Source organism: Apium graveolens, chromosome 5, assembly GCF_009905375.1.
Source record: "Apium graveolens cultivar Ventura chromosome 5, ASM990537v1, whole genome shotgun sequence".
NCBI lineage: Eukaryota > Viridiplantae > Streptophyta > Magnoliopsida > Apiales > Apiaceae > Apium > Apium graveolens.
Genome location: NC_133651.1, coordinates 114,324,834 through 114,343,069, shown reverse-complemented (window position 1 = coordinate 114,343,069; position 18,236 = coordinate 114,324,834). Strand labels below are relative to the sequence as shown.

The window sequence follows — 18,236 nt, the reverse complement described above, 5'->3', positions numbered from 1 at the left end:
GCGAATGAGGAGTTGGGGGATTATCTCGCTCGGTTTAAAGAAGAAGCTGAAATGGTCACTAATCTGGACAAGGTCAAAGCAATGGGCTTCTTGATGGCGGGGCCGGACCCCTAAAAAGGTAAAAAGCTTCGCTCTTCTCTTTACAATTTTCCCCCAAAATCCCTAAATGATATATATGTGAGGGGCGAGAATATTCGCTGAAAATGGAATGTATTGGGGGATATAAAGACTCCAGAAGGGATGACCAATTGAAGCGAGCTGACAGATACTAAAGCTCAAGATCAGGCTCTGACCGAAGGTATGGTAAGAAAGAAGGAGAAAAGAGACAGATCGCGGGGCCGAACGGCGCCGAGATAGAAATTCTGCCGTATTCACCCCTTTGAATGCGTCAATCTCCAAGATTCTCCATGAAATCAAGGGCAAGCCTGGGTTCGTTCGGTCAGCCAAGATGAAGGTCCCCAATCATAAGAAGAATCCCGAAAAATACTGCGACTATCATAGGGATAAAGGGCATAATACTGATGAATGCTATCACCTCAAAAAGCTAATTGAGCGAATGATCAAAGAAGGTGAACTTAATCAGTTCATCCGAGATCTGAGGGACATACTGGGGCCGAAGGAAAACCAAGAGGAAGAAGCAGAAGCCGAAGAGCCGGAGCGAAGAGATAGGATCAGGGGCGAAGTAAAGACTATATCTGCGGGTAGTATCATAGACAAGGATAGCAAGACAACAAAGAAAAAGTACGCCCGACAAGTGTACAATCTCTATCAGTTCGGCTAGGCGAAGCCCCACATGCCCATGACATTCAGCACCGAGGACTACGAGGACGTCATTCGTCCACACGAAGACCCCCTCATCATTAACCCTATCATCGGGCATAATAAAATATGGAAGGTGATGGTAGATACCGGAAGTTCGGCCAACATACTGTTCCACAAGACCTACTGTAAGATGAACTTGGCTGGAGAACAGTTGGAGCCCTGCAATGAGGCTCCTCTTTACGCCATCGGAGGACACCCATACAGTTTAAGGGAACAATCACTCTTCCCGTCCTCTTGGGCATACTGTTGAAAAGCCGATGAAGTTTTATGTGGTTCGGATTGAGAGTCCATATAATGCAATATTCGGAAGATCCTTCTTGTCAACCTTTGAAGCAGTGGAATCTATACCCCACCTCAAACTCAAGTTTCCAACCGAGAAAGGGGTAGGAGAAATGAGGGGCGATCAAAAAACTGCCCGAATTATAATGCTGGAAGACCTGGAAAAAGATCAAGAATATGAGAAGCCGGACGAAACCGGAAAAAGAAAAAGGGCCGAAGTAGAGCCCAGGGGAAGCAGAGAAATACTGAATATTGAGTTGGAAAAGTTTGGGGCAGATCTTTCAACTCTGATCGTCGAACCTGCGGCACAAACCAAAGAGGTAGAGCTGTACGCAGGTCATTCGAGAAAAATGGTTCAGATAGGGAAGAACATGGAATCAGATCTGAAGGAGAAGGTAATAGCTGTAATTCGGCAATACCATGATGTGTTCTCTTGGGGGCCGGAGGACATGCCCGACTTGGATCCCAAGACAGCTAAGAACTGCTTGAACCTGCACCCTGAGGCCAAACCGGTAAAATAGAAGAAGAGGACATTCGCAGTCGAACGACAGAAGGTAATAGAGGTCGAAGTAGAAAAATTGTTGGAGGCCAAGTTCATGGAGGAAATTGAATACCCTGACTGGTTATCCAACGTGGTGGTCGTCAAAAAATCAAACAGGAAGTGGAGGATGTGCGTAGATTACACAGACCTCAATAAGGCATGTTCGAAGGACCACTACCCCCTGCCCAGCATCGATCAGTTGATAGATGCAACGGCTGGCTACCAGGTACTTAGTTTTTTTGGACGCTTTTTTGGCTATCATCAAATTGTCATGAATGACAAGGATGTGCCCAAAACAGCGTTCATAACTTCGAAGGGGACTTATACTTATATTAAAATGCTCTTCGGACTCAAGAACGCTGGATCCATATTCCAGCGAATGGTGAACAAGGTCTTTAAAGAGAAGATCGGTCGGAACATGGAAGCGTATGTGCACGACATGATTGTAAAGTCATTGTTTCAAGATCACGCCGAAGACTTGAAAGAATGCTTCGAGACGCTCCGAAGAAACAACATGAGAATCAATTCGAACAAATGTACCTTCGGAGTGTCCAGTGGCAAATTACTGGGCTATATAGTCAGCGCCCAGGGGATAGTGGCGAACCCTAAGAAGATCGAGGCAGTCATTAACATGTAAGCCCCTAAAAGCATCAGAGACATCCAAAAGCTGACCGGCCGACTCTCCGCCCTTCGGCGCTTCATCTCCAGATCAGCCGAGAAGGCGCTCCCATTCTTCACCGTACTTAAGGGGTCAAAGAATTTTGAGTGGGGGCCTGAATGTCAAAAGGCATTCGAAGAAGTGAAAGAGTACCTCACTAAGGCACCACTCTTGATGAGGCCTGATCCGAAGGAAACCCTCCAGCTTTACCTAGCTGTGTCCGACAAAACACAATGGGCGGTTCTCCTGAAAAAACATGAAGGAAATCAGCAACCTGTGTTCTATGTGTCTCATGTCCTAAAAGATGTAAAAACAAGGTACCTCAATGCTAAAAAATTCGCATATGGGTTGGTTATGGCCTCCCAAAAATTGCGACACTACTTCCAAAGCTGAACGATTCAAGTTGTCACTAGTCAGCCTTTGAAGAAAATTTTGACAAGACCCGAACCCTCGGGGTGAGTGGTAGCCTGGTCCATCGAACTAGGGGAGTTCGATCTTGAATAAATCCCCAGAACGGCGATTAAAGCCCAAGCTTTAGCTGACTTTGTGGTCGAATGCACATTTTCGGGGCCACAGGATCTCGCCCCGGAGAAATAACTCATTCGGACCCCTGGGAAATGGAAACTCTTTGTAGATGGATCGGTCGCCGGGAAGAAGTGTGGGGCCGGCTTAATACTCTCCAGCCCCGAAGAGTTTGAGGTATGTCAGGCTATAAGTTTCAATTTTCCTTTGACGAACAATGAAGCAGAGTACGAAACACTCCTCGCAGGAATGGAGTTGGCACGAAGCCTTGAGGCGAAGCACCTAAGGGCCTTCAATGATTCTATGATGGTAGTAAAGAACTTCTCAGGAAAATTTGATCAAAAGGACCCACGGATGAGGGCTTACGCCACCAAGGTAAAAAATGCTTCTCTGTCATTTGAAACTTTTGAGCTAAGTCAAATTGGCAGGGAGAACAATGGACGGGCAGACGTCCTTTCTAAGCTAGCTTCGGTTGAGACACAGAGCCTAACTGGTTATATCTACCTTACCAAAGCCAAGACACATTCGATCGAGAAGAAATAATGTATGGAAATTAACCAATGAGCTGATTGGATGACCCAACTAAGAAACTTTCTGGAGAAGGGCATCCTGCCTCCCGACAGAAGAGAAGCGCTAAAGGTAAAATACAAAACATCGAGCTACACCATCATCAATGGAAGAATGTACCGCCAGTTTGTTAGTCAGCCCCTCCTCGGATGCCTAAATGCCAAAGAACATTATCAAGCTCTTGAAGCGATACACGAGGGAATTTGCGGAGAGCACCTGGCTGGTCGGTACCTCGCCTTCAAAATCCTTCGTCAAAGATTCTTTTGGCCGATGCCATCGACCATGTCAAGAGGTGTGTTGTTAGGTCCCGAATTATCGTAGAGAGGGGGGGGGGGTTGAATACGATAATCACTAAATTAAAAAATTCTTTCAAATCTTTAGCGGATAAAATATTTAGTGCACGGTTAGTGGTTTCGTATTCTTGAGAGGAATAGTGTTTGGAACGATAAAAATGAGGAACACAAGATATTCAGGGAAATATATATTCGTATATAAATCCTCGAGGGGTGTTGCTACACTCCGGTAAATAAATTAACCAACTACAATCTAAGAACAATAAAGTTCCTAGCTTGTACAAAGATTTACAAATCAAATCCTATACAATGATCTAGCTTTTGTTTGTCGAAGGATTTAATTACCGGGTAACGATTTTAATGCCCCTATGAATATACAAGAGTTAAATCGGGCATTATAACGTTACTCCGGTGAGAAGTTAAACGGATAAACAAAATTCTTGAGCTTCTCTGTAAATCAATGCTGCCATTTTCACTTCCCTTTTGGGAGAGAAGATGAACAGAAATTGATCCCCAAAAAAATGAATGGCTCTTTTCTTCTGCTGCAAAGTGTAGACTTTTATATCCAATAATGTGTGGCTGAGGATTTTGTGGCGACAGGTACATTTCTTTGTGGCGATCAAGTTAATAAAACAAAACTACACAACCTGCCTATGGCGACCATGGAGGGGGTGAAGCCTGTGGCGACCTGGTTGTGTGTGGCGACCCTGTTTTACTACATGTAACAAGTACATGTACATGTACTTAACAACAAAAGTTTTGTACACGTTTTTTTTGGTTTATTCTTTTATTTTTATTTTTCTTTTTTCCTTTTGCTTTTGCTTTTTATTTTGTTTTTCTTTTCTTTTATTTCCTTTTTGTTTTGTTTTGTTTTCCTTTTTCCTTTTTTTTTCTTTTTTCCTCTTTTTTTTCTTTTCTTTATAAGTTTAAATTGTAACTAAATTAATTTATAAAATAAACTTAAATATAACTTATATAAATAAACTAATTTAGATTTATAAAATAAACTTATTTAAAGTTTATAAGATAAATCATTTTAAGTTTATTAAATAAATTATATTAAAGTACATTAAATAAATTTATTTAATTTAACAATTAAACTTTAAGATTCGCCAATCCCCTGAGTTGTTTAGCTGTATACCCCGCGCACCTCTTCTCGTACTTTAACAGATAAATGTTCAATCCAAGTACGTTCCTCAACTTAACAATCCTTCTATAAATAATACCCAGATTCCTTTCACGAGCTGTTGACGCCTAGTGCAACTGGTCTGGTTCACAGACGACTAACCCCGATTCAGGTCTTCGTATTATAGCCTTGATTATATTGTTAAGCTTACCTCAACTTTATCGCTTCAGACACTGAATGTCAATAAATAACTGTACTTTTACTGGAATCCTTTCTGGTGCTTTAGACAGCATCTTCATTAACCTCTGTCTATACCCTGTCTTCAATTCTTCAGATTCCTATGTTTCAAACACTGTCTATCTTCAATCAATGCCCATACACTGAAATCTTCCGGTAGCACTTGTATACTGAATCTTCAACATTTCCGAACCCCTGAAAGTCTTTAACCTTTGTTCTTTACTGAGGCATGATCATATTAATGAACTTCTTTCAGTGACCTGTAAACAGACTTCAAGCCTTCTTCTAATCTTCTGATTCTTTGTATTTGCCTTGTCTTCATTCTTCCTGATTTCTTGTGTAGACGTAGTATTATTAATCTGTCTTGTTCTAGTGTTGTTATCGTATTGAGTTATCACGTAACTGTTCATACAGCTACGCAGTCTCACCAACAATATCCCCCTATTTGATTGTTTAACCTAACAAACAAATTAAATAGAGAGAATAACTCAACTAACAACTAGAAAAAGTAATGTACCAGGATTGTAAATAATGCTACTGGTTTTCTGGATCAAATACTGCATTTCTAGATTTCTTGAGAAACTGAAATGAAAGATGCTTGTTCCTCTAGCACTGAACTGATCTTCAAGTAGTTTCATCTTCATTTCCTTGGTTCTTCAACTCTCTGCCAGATAATACTTCTCAGCCTTGAAGTAATCATCAGCAGCTTCTTTTGTACAACCACATTTCCTATTGAGAAGCGCATGTCTCTCTTGCTTCTCCCCCTATGAGAATCAACTGCTTAAAGGAGATCACCTTCGTCTACCACCTCTTCCGTACAATAGGATCCGCAGATAAGAACTAATGGTACTCCCCTTTTGGAAAGAAGCTTCTCCTCTTAAGAAGAATAGTGATGAACCAACCCACTTCTTCTGATCACTAGGAAATCACCTTGTGTTTACCACCTCTCCTGTAAAATAGGATCCGTAGTTACAAACAACAATGGTGTGGTATAGTGTACATGTGCTTTACCTTTTTCCTTCTCCCTGCTATTTCTCCCCCTTAGTTGAGGAATCCTCCAAACTATTATATAAGCTTTTATCTCCCCCTTAGAGAAGGAATGTATGTTGTCGTCTGAAGGAGTTCTCATATTTCACTTGGTTGGAAAAGAAATAACAAGTCATAGTCTGATCAACCATGTCCCTTGAAATTCTGCAAGAAGGCTTCACTGTTGATCATCCTGTTAACCAATATTCCCAACTCCTTATACTTCCCAACCCAATTGTTACCAATTGTTAGCTCCCAACTTGTTAGATCTCGAAGTATTCTAATCCAATCTGTAAATGTTAGGTCCCTAAGAGTTAAGTTCCAATCTTAAACAGATTCGAGACCCGAAGTATCAAGAACCATGTTTAGGGATAGGGAATGGGATATGGTATTTCTCTTTCTTCCTCACTGTGAGTGTGTGATTCTATTTCGTGTACCTCACAAGTGTTTCATTCTTCTCTCCACTCTTGTTTACATTCATTCTCACAAGTGTATTACTCCTCTCATAGCTCTAAAATCCAGTTGTACCTGCAAGGAAATCACCTTAGCCATCCTTAAGGAGGTCACATATAGTGCAATGGGAGTTCGCAAATCCCCATCCTTGTTAGACTCGTCAGATGAATCTGAGTCATAATCTACAAGTTGCTAGTTTCCCTTTTAGGGTTCCAGATTTGAACTATGGGAAGGTAAATAATGATCCAAGGAATTTGGCATAAAGATCAAAGTTTTCATCTAAAGTCTGTGAAGACATTTCCTTATGACTCATCAGGTAATATCTGAATCATTGTCAACAAGTTGCCGATCTGCACCTATGTCAGATCCACTATCCGCAGCCGCATCCAGGGGATTTAAGCCTGGGGAGGTAGACACTGACCATTGACATATGGCTACTGGATCAGTATCCTCTCCTAACACCTCTAAAGGCAATTGGTCCATTAAAGAACCTTGAACAATCGAATCTGACCTTAAAATGGCCGAAACTCTTGTTTCCGTCAACTCTTCCTTTGTGTGTGTAACCTACCTTGTGCATCGAGAATTGCTTATGTTTAAGGTGGTGACACTACATCTGATGCCTTGGCCGACAGTCGAATTTTAATAGACGCACCCTGTTGAGACGATGAATCTAGTGATTGTTTTTGTGCCTTTTCAGCCATTACATCTTTTTGAGAAGATGTATGGGGACTAACAGTTGTCTTTGTTTAAATACTACTCATCTTTGTAGGAGATAGAGCTGCTGGGTTGACTTCAGAACCTTCCTTATGTGGTGCACTAAGGTACTTTTCCCTCACGCTCATTCATACTTCATTTTAGTGGTAAGAGAGTGTTGGTTGGTTTTGTTTCCGTGTTTGTCTTTACAGTCTAGGATAGAAGTTGTGGGTTTTCAACCTCACGACTATCAAATGAAAGAATGCCATTGGAGGCTGTACCTGCATCACAGAGCATATGGAAATATAGAGATAAAATGCACTTAAGATCTATAATGAATGAAATTATGCATTTAATCTTTTGAGAGAAATGATGTACAGTAGTGATTTCAAAAGATTTTAATGAAATAAGAAACCACCACTATAAAAAGAAGTTTGATTTTTCTCTTAAAATTGTTTGAGTGCATGAGTCTGTTTTTTATGCATAAAGAGATAAATGATTTTATAAGACACAAACTGATGACCTAGCAGTATTAAGAAGAGAAAGAAAAATTTTGTCTTTCAACATAAATGAGTTTTTGTAAAAGCATTGATCACTTAGGGTAAATTCTAAGCAATTCTTATTCATATAAAAAGCTCCATAATCTATCTTTATAAAACTATTACCAACAACATTATTTATTGATAAATAATCTTAATACGAATGACTATGCTGCTGATTTCAAATTGTAGTGAATCTGTCAGATATAGCAACTCATATAAATTCACTAGAACTTAAAATCTCACAATTATCTGCAACAAAATATTAACAATATATCATTGACTGATACTTGTTAAGTACTTTAGATACCCATAATTATGTTGCACCTTATTTCAAATATTAAAATAAGATATCAATGAATTAAATACCAATTATCTATCAAATAGACATTAGCATTCAATTTCATATATCATACAATTGTTAACTCCTAACAACTGTAATATCTCAAACAATATTGGTTCGATAAATAAAGCAACATTAACCAACATTGACTTGTTTGCAATCTTAGAAAAATATTCTAAGTTCCATACACTTTGATCCATTGAGTATTGCATCTATTATCAAAGTGTTCAGAAATTTGCAAATAAGTATAAAAATTATTCTAACTTGACAACATATGGTTACTTCTAATAAAGCAATCAAACATTTTAACCATAGTTGTACTTAAGAAAAATTTCTACATTTTCTATATTAGTATAAGTGACTGAAGATAAGCATTGATTACTTAGAGGAGTTCTAAATAATGCCATGAATACTAATACTTCACAATTAGTTCATAGTTAAACTCTTAACTAAATATCATTAACTGATATAAGTCAAGAATTTACACACAAGTAATCATGCTACAATCATGTTCTGATTTCAGTGAATTCTTCATGAGATATAAGCATTGCTAAATTCACTAAAACCAAAATCTCATAATTAATTTATAACACATTAGTTACAATCAATATACTAGATATCAACTGTTGATAAATTTAGTTATAATCAATCATGCTGCTTATTTATTTTAAGTTAGTTTGAATTATGGAGCAAATAAAATCATTGAATTGCTTCAATTTCCATAATCCAAACTACCCAAAATAAATATTAAATAAATAAATACTAAATATCTATGAGGTAGATATTAGCACTTAAATATTTTTATAATTATCCTTGAATAATCACTAATAGAATATATGACTTATATACATGGCAATCACTCTCTGGATAATTAGTAATTTTAGAAATACTTTCTAAGCATATAAAATATTGAGAGTTTTATACTCATAACTTAGAAAATACTTCAACTTTCAATATTAGTGATTTTAGAAATAAGCATTGATTACTTAGAACAAAAATTCTAAATAATATCACTAATACTAAAAGTATCACAATTATTCATACATGATACAAATAACTATGCTGCATATTATTTTAACATAATTTAAATTATGAGACTGATATGGAATGGAATTGTCTACAGTCATAATTTAAATCAATTAAAATAATATTCAAACTTAATGCTATAATACTTAACTACCATAAATGTATATGACATTGTAATCACGATAATCAAGATATTCGCACTAAGTACGAGGTACTGGATTACTGATAAATTCACAAGTCCTTTAAATATTGAAGATTTAATACTTGTGAACTTATATGAAGAATTCCTTACAGATGGGATTTCGAAGTAACATGCAATGAATCATATCCCACACTTACAAACCAGTCTTGAAAAAGTAACTTTATTAAGTGATTTAATAAATGTTTCTGTTAGTAACTCTTTGACTAAAAAGACATGCTCTCTAAAGTAATAATACCTGGTGTGAAGGTGCCTTGTCATAGAGTGTTCCACACAGTTGTTGGATTTGAAGTTGTTTCTTATCATAACAAGAAATTAATCCTCTTCCACGAAGTTGACAGCTTCTCGAGATGCTTCTTCTGTCACTTAAGTTGACAGATTCAGAGATGCTTCTCCTGTCTTTCTTACAACCTGCGTAATCTATATCTATATAGCCAAACATGTTAAGCATAATATCTTTAGGTTACTATACTCCAAGTGTTGGTAATCCTATTAGATATCTAATAATCTTGTTAATAGCTATAAGATTGGATTCTCTAGGATCCACTTGGAACCTTGCACATTGGCATCTTGAGAACATTACATGTTGTCTATTAGCATTTGAGTAAAAGAATGTGCTTGTCATACCTCTATAGCTTGTCATTTTACCTGAGTTATATTGATCAAGCTTTAGTGGTTTAAGTTGGTAAATAGTCTTGGCATGTTCAGAATCTTCCAAAAATTTTACATCTTCAAAAGATCCTTAACTTACTTGTATTGCCATCATTCTTTTGGTTTACTTGAGCTTCTAAAAGAAATATTCTTTTGGCATGCTTGTAGTTATTCCAAATAGAATTGCAACCTTTCCAACACGCTCCTCCATACCTACTCTGCAATTACTTAGAAAATAATCTTGCACAAGTCTTTGTTAGTAGACCAACATATAACATTATCATTATATCACTGCACATATAAAACAATATGTTTGTTCCTAGTGATAAGAGAGTTATTAATATGACGACTCTACTAGTTCATATTAAACTGTAACTTCATTTAGAGTGCCATACCATGTCCTTGACGATTTCTTGAGTAGTATACTAGTTCATATCAACCTGAAGTGAGATTATGAAGAAGATATATGCATAGTCCAAAAGATCCGCAACTGCAAAGTCCATGAACTATGGTGCATTGACTTCCTCTTTTGACTCACCAACCAGGAGTGCACTTGTACACATCTACTAGAGTCTAATTCCAAGTGTAATGTGCATCAGGTGTCTGATATGTCGTAATATACTCAAGTCTCGTCACTGGTGCTATCTGTTAGATACTGCTTCCTGATAATAACCTAGCATCCAGTTTGGCCTTGTCCCTCGTAACAATGCCATCGTCATCCAGCTTGACTTCTGGTTATCCTTTTACCAATTATAATATTGTCATTTGGTTGGGATACCAGCTTCCCTACAATCTGCTTGCTGACTGATTAAGCTCATCTTGCTTTGCAATCACGCAATCAATCTGGATCTATCAGAGCTTCTGTACCTTTCTTAGTTTCTTCTTCAGATAGAAAACTAGAGAAATAATAATTTGCACTCAGTAGCCCTGCTAGTCATTACTCCACCATCTGGATCACTTAAGAACTAGACTCTGGGAATAGACTTGACATCAAACCCTTTGTCTCAGCAGATATGTTCTTGTTGTGTCCTCTGAATTTTCAATATGGTGTTGTGTCTGACTAATTGATCCTTCTATTGCTCCCCCTAAGATGTTGTTGGGATTTCCTGAAAATCCTTACCCTTGCTGACTGGCTTCATTGAAATAATGAGTAGTGTTATACACTGCCATTCCACTGCTTGGATATGAATCATCAATACCATAAATTTCTCCTTTAACAGCTTGGAGCATGGAGTTGTTGAACTGTACACTTAGACTTTCTATCACTTTCTGTTGATCAACCACAAACGCCCTGTAGGTTGTAGATTCCACTGAGTAGCCATGAAGAATATCCTTACAAGTCTTAGCTGCAAATGCTAAGGTCCAAACAACTGAAAATATTTCATTGTTTGTTTATGTAGAATATTCTCTCCAAACACTTTTAGGTTATCCAGTGTTTGCTCCTGTTGGCCATTAACTCATTAGTGGTCTTCATGTATACATCCAAATCAAGGCTTGATCTTACGTGTTGCAAACTATTTTGACTGCTCCGGCCCTTTGGTATTTAGATAGTCTTGATTAGCTTGATATTTACCTTATAGATTTAATCAAGTTCTGGTTCTTCCCTTGTACCACTCCATCATGACATGGAGCTCTCAGTGCTAAATATGTCTCAGAATGTTCTTTATGTTACAGATATTAATCAGAACTGCTTCTTGAATTCAGTCCCTTTATCTGACCACAAGATCATTTCTTTTACAGTTGCTTCCAGCTTGATCTTCAGATGTAATCAATCACCATCTGTGATGTCTTGTCTTGAGAACGCACGAAAAACAACTTTGTTTAATTAGAGTAGTCAACCACCATCACTAAGGTATATCTTTGCTTTGATGTGATGTTGTCTTTGACTCCTCTTTCTGACATGCCTCACATTTATCATCTTCTGAATTTCAGATGAGGCAGTCCTCTCACTAACCTCTTTTCAAAAAAGAGTTCCTTGACTTGATGTTCAAGGGTGAGAGCTTCTAATGCCATAGATAAACTTTTGTTAGATGAAGCTTTATAGTAGAAACCATTGACTTCACCTTTTCAGAGTTTCTAGTCTAGCCACGAGCATTGCCTTTCCTTACTCTTAATCAGAGCAAGCTTCTCAACCTTCCTGCTTCAGATGAGACACTAATCCTTTATTGAATTGACATTTTGTCCTTTGATGCAGAACTGTCCGATAAGAGGATTTGTGCCTTGATTCTCCAGCAAGGAAGTTGCTTCAATTGTTATCAGTGACTCTAATGATTAGTTATTATCAGTGATATCAATTGTTGAATCCATGATGACATCCCTTTTTCTGTATAGCTTGTCCCGTAATGAAAACCTTTGCTGTCATCTCCAAAGATTATTGACGAAATAGCTTTTGTTAATCACATTTGATTGTGAGGCTCTTTCTTTGATCATATGCCTTGAGTATGAATTACCAAGAATACATATGAATCAATTAACCTATTATGTCCTGCAATGGATTAACAGTTCTTGGTACCCAACTTATCAGTTTGGGTCCAGATGGATTAGAGATTTTACTATAAACAGAGATAACAACAGCTACAACCTTATCATGCTAATTCTTATCTTTGACTGACCATTTTCTCCAGTTTAATACCCTTGACATATTTGTCTCTAGGCTAGGGGAAAATGGTTCTAACATTACATAAGGAGGACTGACAGTCTTTGCCCTAATGTAATCCTAAACATGCTTTTTCTACAATTAATGCAAGTACTAAGAGATGCATTCATGGCATAAAATTAAGCAAACATTATATTAAGAATATATGGCATTCATTCAGAAACTCTACACATAAGAATTAAGCAAGACATATATGATATGGAACAAACAGAATTAACAAATAAATCACTAATTCTATCTAGTCCAATCCTGTTAAAGAATCTAATCTAGCTATCTCAATCCAAATATAAACTAATACATCTTAACAAACAATTCAGATCAAATGAATAAATCACATTGTAATATGATACAGGAGATAAGCATAAATAGAGGTCTTATATGTTGGAAAATATATATCTCACTAAAGCAATTAATCATGTTCAACAAATATTCAAACACATATTTAAGATCATCTAAAGTAGCATGCACAATTTAAACATCAATCCTAGTTACCAGAAAATAATCTAGTAAACTAGTACAGCATTATCTATTTGTGATGCTATCATGCTTGTACGAGTGTTAAACATTTAAACACTATGATCTTATCATGCATTGAATATTGAGAGCAAAGTCTTACAGTGGTTCAAGAATTTGAAACCTGAGATATGTGAGTTGGATCATCTTCAGAGATTGTTATTAAAGCAAGATATTCATTATTCTCGTCATCTGATCCATCCCAACTCTTTCCCGTGCACTATAAGTTTTGACTGGCTGCTTCCCTAAGAAAACATTCCACCTTTGTCTCAACTCATCAACTGAATCCCTACTCATCTTTGTTTGTCAAGCTTCTTGTTCTGTTGTAGCAAAACCCCTGATAGTTACTTGACACATATTGCTTGTCAAACCTGTAGCTATCAAATCTTATTTATGTCCCAATCTCAGGCTTGTAATTACCCCTTGAACTGAATCTGTAAGAATATCTGCTTCAGAATAGATAGGCTTGAACCTTGGATATAGCTTATGTACTCCTTGTGAATCTAATGCGACTAAACTTTCCTGACAAGTGAAACACTGCCCTGACGTCCAGTCCCTCAAGTGCTTCTACCTGAGCTTCTTCTTATTCAACTATCAGTAACTCTTACATTCTGTCCTGAGGTTTCAACTATATTGCATGTAACTGAGATGTTTGTTTGTCCCCACTATTCTCTCTAACCTCCACAATTCTTTCCTGTTTGATCTCATTGATTCCCGGATAAATGTAGCATTGTTACAAACCACCGTGTGACTGTATAATCTGGAATCATAGAGTTGTCTTAAAATCTCCGAGAAAAATTGTACCCGTAGAAATTTCATTCAATTCCTGCGTCTGAAAACCCAGTGGTATCCTATGGAGTAAGCCTTTGAGGAAGTTCCACAATTTTCGTCTATAGGTCTTGAAATCAATTTTTTTGGAGTAAGAAAACCATTACCTTCAATTTCTGTATTCGGGAATTTTCCGTCTGAAAAGCACTTGGTCTTCGTTTTCTTCGAAAGATTAGAATCCACTTTAAAAGCCCGGAGGAATCTTTAAATCTACCAATACTTTGAGTACCCTTAATTTAATATTTTAGAAAAATTTAAATTTCCAGTATTTTTAATTTTCTTAAAAAATAAATTAATCAAAAATAAATATTTATGTAAAATCTAATTTTCAAGAATTTTGAATTTTCTTAAAACTTAAATAAAACATAAATTATTATTTATGAAAAATTTAAATTTAAGAATTTTAAATTTTATGGAAAAATAAATAAATCAGAAATAATTAATTAAGGGGTAACAGAAATTTGTTAAGTGTTCAATGGCGACTCAGATAGGTCTTGAATATTCCTTTTCCTATGGCGATCAGTAGGGTGCAACAAATCGCCAGAGAAGCTATGGCGACTACAGGTGTACAAGAGATAGCTTCTGTATGGCGACCCCAGCTGTGGCGATCAGGGTATTCCTGTATAACTGTGATCGCAACAGAGTTCGTGTACACCGTTTAGTTAATTATAGGAGTAAATTATCGAACTCATCTATGGCGACTGCTGCGTCTATGGAGATCAAATATACATGAGCTGGCTGCCTTAATTTCTATATGTGGCTCCTTATTTGTATGGCGACTAAGTGTAGCATGTTGCACCGCTGTACAACAAGAACCGCGCGTGTAAATCACTATATTGGAAGTCATGTACATGTTTGAATGGCAGCCAAAGAAACTAATAATTGGCAGCTATTGATTTGAACTCACATCGAGCATTTACAAGAAATGTACGCCTGTTCTGAGTTACCAAATTACGACCCCGGCTCCTGAACAAAGAATTGAGTGAACAAATAATTGGCAGCTAATTACCTGAAATTAATTTAAATTAATAATTTTCATTTATCAAAATTTAAATAATAAATCTATTTAAGTCAAATTTATAAAATAAATTGATTTAAATTAAGTTTATAAAATAAACTTATTCAAGTTTAAATAATAAACTCATTTAAATTAAATTTATAAAATAAATTTTCTAAATCAAATTTATAAAATAAATTTATGTAAATTCAAATAAAATAAAATAAATTTATTTTAGGATCCTGATTTGTATATCAATCAGTCAGCTCTGATACCAATTGTTAGGTCCCGAAATATAGTAGAGGGGGGGGGGTTGAATACGATAATCACTACATTAAAAATTCTTTCGAATCTTTAGCGGATAAAATATTTAGTGCTCGGTTAGTGATTTCGTGTTCTTGAGAGAAATAATATTTGGAACGATAAAAATAAGGAACACAAGATATTCGAGGAAATATATATTCGTATATAAATCCTCGAGGGGTGTTGCTACACTCCGGTAAATAAATTAACCGGCTACAATCTAAGAACAATAAAACTCCTAGCTTCTACAAAGATTTACAAATCAAATCCTATACAATGATCTAGCTTTTGTTTGTCTAAGGATTTAATTACCGGATAACGATTATAATGCCCCTATGAATATACAAGAGTTAAATCGGGCATTATAACGTTACTCCAGTGAGAAGTTAAACGGATAAACAAAAAGCTTGAGCTTCTCTGTAAATCAATGCTGCCATTTTCACTTCTCTTTTGGGAGAGAAGATGAACAGAAATTGATCCCCAAAAAAATGAATGGCTCTTTTCTTCTGCTGCAAAGTGTAGACTTTTATATCCAATAATGTGTGGCTGAGGATTCTGTGGCGACATATACATTTCTTTGTGGCGATCGAGTTAATAAAACAAAACTACACAACCTGCCTATGGCGACCAGGGAGGTGGTGTAGCCTGTGGCGACCTGGTTGTGTGTGGCGACCCTGTTTTACTACATGTAACTAGTACATGTACATGTACTTAACAACAAAAGTTTTGTACACGTTTTTTTTTGGTTAATTCTTTTATTTTTCTTTTTTCTTTTTCTTTTTCTTTTATTTTTCTTTTCTTTTATTTCCTTTTTGTTTTGTTTTGTTTTCCTTTTCTTTTTCCTTTTCCCTTTCCCTTTTCCTTTTTTTTTTCTTTTTTCTTTTTCCTTTTTTTTATAAGTTTAAATTGTAACTAAATTAATTTATAAAATAAACTTAAATATAACTTATATAAATAAATTAATTTAGATTTATAAAATAAACTTATTTAAAGTTTATAAGATAAATCATTTTAAGTTTATTAAATAAATTATATTAAAGTCCATTAAATAAATTTATTTAATTTAACAATTAAACTTTGAGCTTCGCCAATCCCCTGAGCTGTTTAGCTGTATACCCTGCGCACCTCTTCTCGTACTTTAACAGATAAATGTTCAATCCAAGTACGTTCCTCAACTTAACAATCCTTTTATAAATAATACCCAGATTCCTTTCACGAGCTGTTGACGCCTAGTGCAACTGGTCTGTTTCACAGACGACTACCCCGATTCAGGTCTTCGTATTATAGCCTTGATTACATTGTTAAGCTTGCCTCAACTTTATCGCTTCAGACACTGACTGTCAATAAACAACTGTACTTTCACTAGAATCCTTTCCGGTACTTTAGACAACGTCTTCTTAACCTCTGTCTATACCCTGTCTTCAATTCTTCAGATTCCTATGCTTCGAACACTGTCTATATTCAATCAATGCCCATACACTGAAATCTTCCGGTAACACTTGTATACTGAATCTTCAACATTTCTGAAACCCTGAAAGTCTTTAACCTTTTTTCTTCACTGAGACATGATCATATTATTGAACTTCTTTCAGTGACCTGTAAACAGGCTTCAGGCCTTCTTATAATATTCTGATTCTTTGTATTTGCCTTGTCTTCATTCTTCCTGATTTCTTGTGTAGACGTAGTAATATTAACCTGTCATGTTCTAGTGTTGTTATCGTGTTGAGTTATCACGTAACTGTTCATATAGCTACGCAGTCTCACCAACATATGTCCAATGCCAGTTGTTCGCCACTGTTCCAAAGCAATCCCCTGAAGAAATGACTTCAGTTCTCAGCCCTATTCCGTTCACCATGTGGGCCGTGGACATAGTTGGAATTCTCCCCACTAGAACGAAATAAGCAAAATACTGCATAATCATCATCGACTACATGACCAAGTGGGTCGAAGCCCGACCATTGTGAGCTATAACTAAAGAATCTGCAAAGAAATTCTTCCTAGAGCAGATTATTCTCCGATTCGGAATTCTGAAGATTTGCATATCTGATAATGGGACTCAATTTATTGGAAACAAGTTCCGAAGGTTTCTGCACCACTTCAGAATCGAACAAAGATTCAGCTCTGTCGCCCACCCGTAAGGGAATGGGGCAATCAAAGCAGTAAATAAAATAATCTTTCAAGGGATAAAGAAGATGGTGGGCGAAGCTAAAGGCAGGTGGTCAGAAGAACTCCCTTGGATCTTGTGGGCTTACCGAATGACCCCTAGGTCTTCAACGGGAGAAACTCCTTTCAGGATGGCCTATGGGACCGAAGCCCTAGTTCCGGTCGAAGTAGGACTGAAATCATACCGAACTGAGGTCTACAATGTGGAAACTAACAGCTTTGGGCTAAGGGCGAACGTGAAATTGTTGGAAGAAGAAAGAGAGGCTGCCCACCAAAGAAACATGAAATATTTGCTACAGGCAGCCCAACACTATGACTCCAGCATTAAGAAGAGGTCGTTCGGAGTGGAAGACCTAGTCCTAAGGGAGCTAGCCGCTTCTATGCCAGCAAGACAAGGGAAGCTTCAGCCGAACTGATAAGGGCCATACAAGGTGATTGAAGTCGTTCGCCCAGGAACATACAAACTTGAAACGCTAACAGGCGAAGCAATCAAAAACACTTGGCACGCTAGTCTCCTTCGAAAGTTCTATCAGTAAGAAATTTCCTTGAGTCAATTTGTACTTTGAATTTTATATGAAAAGTGTAAGGAAGTTTAATGATGAATAAGAATGCACTTTTTGTCACATTTCTTTTTATTAAATACAAACTGAGTGGCCAAATAAGTATTATCTAGGGGCGATCCAGAAGAAGATAAACCCTTCGGCCAACACATTTGTTTTGTTTATGAACAAAGGATGAATGAATAAAAATATAGGGGCAATCCTACGAAAATCAAACATCCTTCGCTCCACCATTATTATT

At 36.8% G+C, this 18,236-nt stretch overlaps 1 protein-coding gene across 1 annotated transcript; it reads left to right on the top strand.

Annotated features, from left to right (window-relative positions):
* Positions 1 to 17,464: 17,464 nt before the first annotated feature.
* Positions 17,465 to 17,851, top strand: LOC141660319 (uncharacterized). Its single transcript, XM_074467298.1, has one exon. It carries the CDS (start codon positions 17,465 to 17,467, stop codon positions 17,849 to 17,851), a length of 387 nt encoding a protein of 128 aa, XP_074323399.1.
* Positions 17,852 to 18,236: the final 385 nt, after the last annotated feature.

Coding starts and splice junctions, on each gene's coding strand:
- LOC141660319 (XM_074467298.1), top strand. CDS start 17,465: ATGGTGGGCGAAGCTAAAGGCAGGTGGTCAGAAGAACTCCCTTGGATC.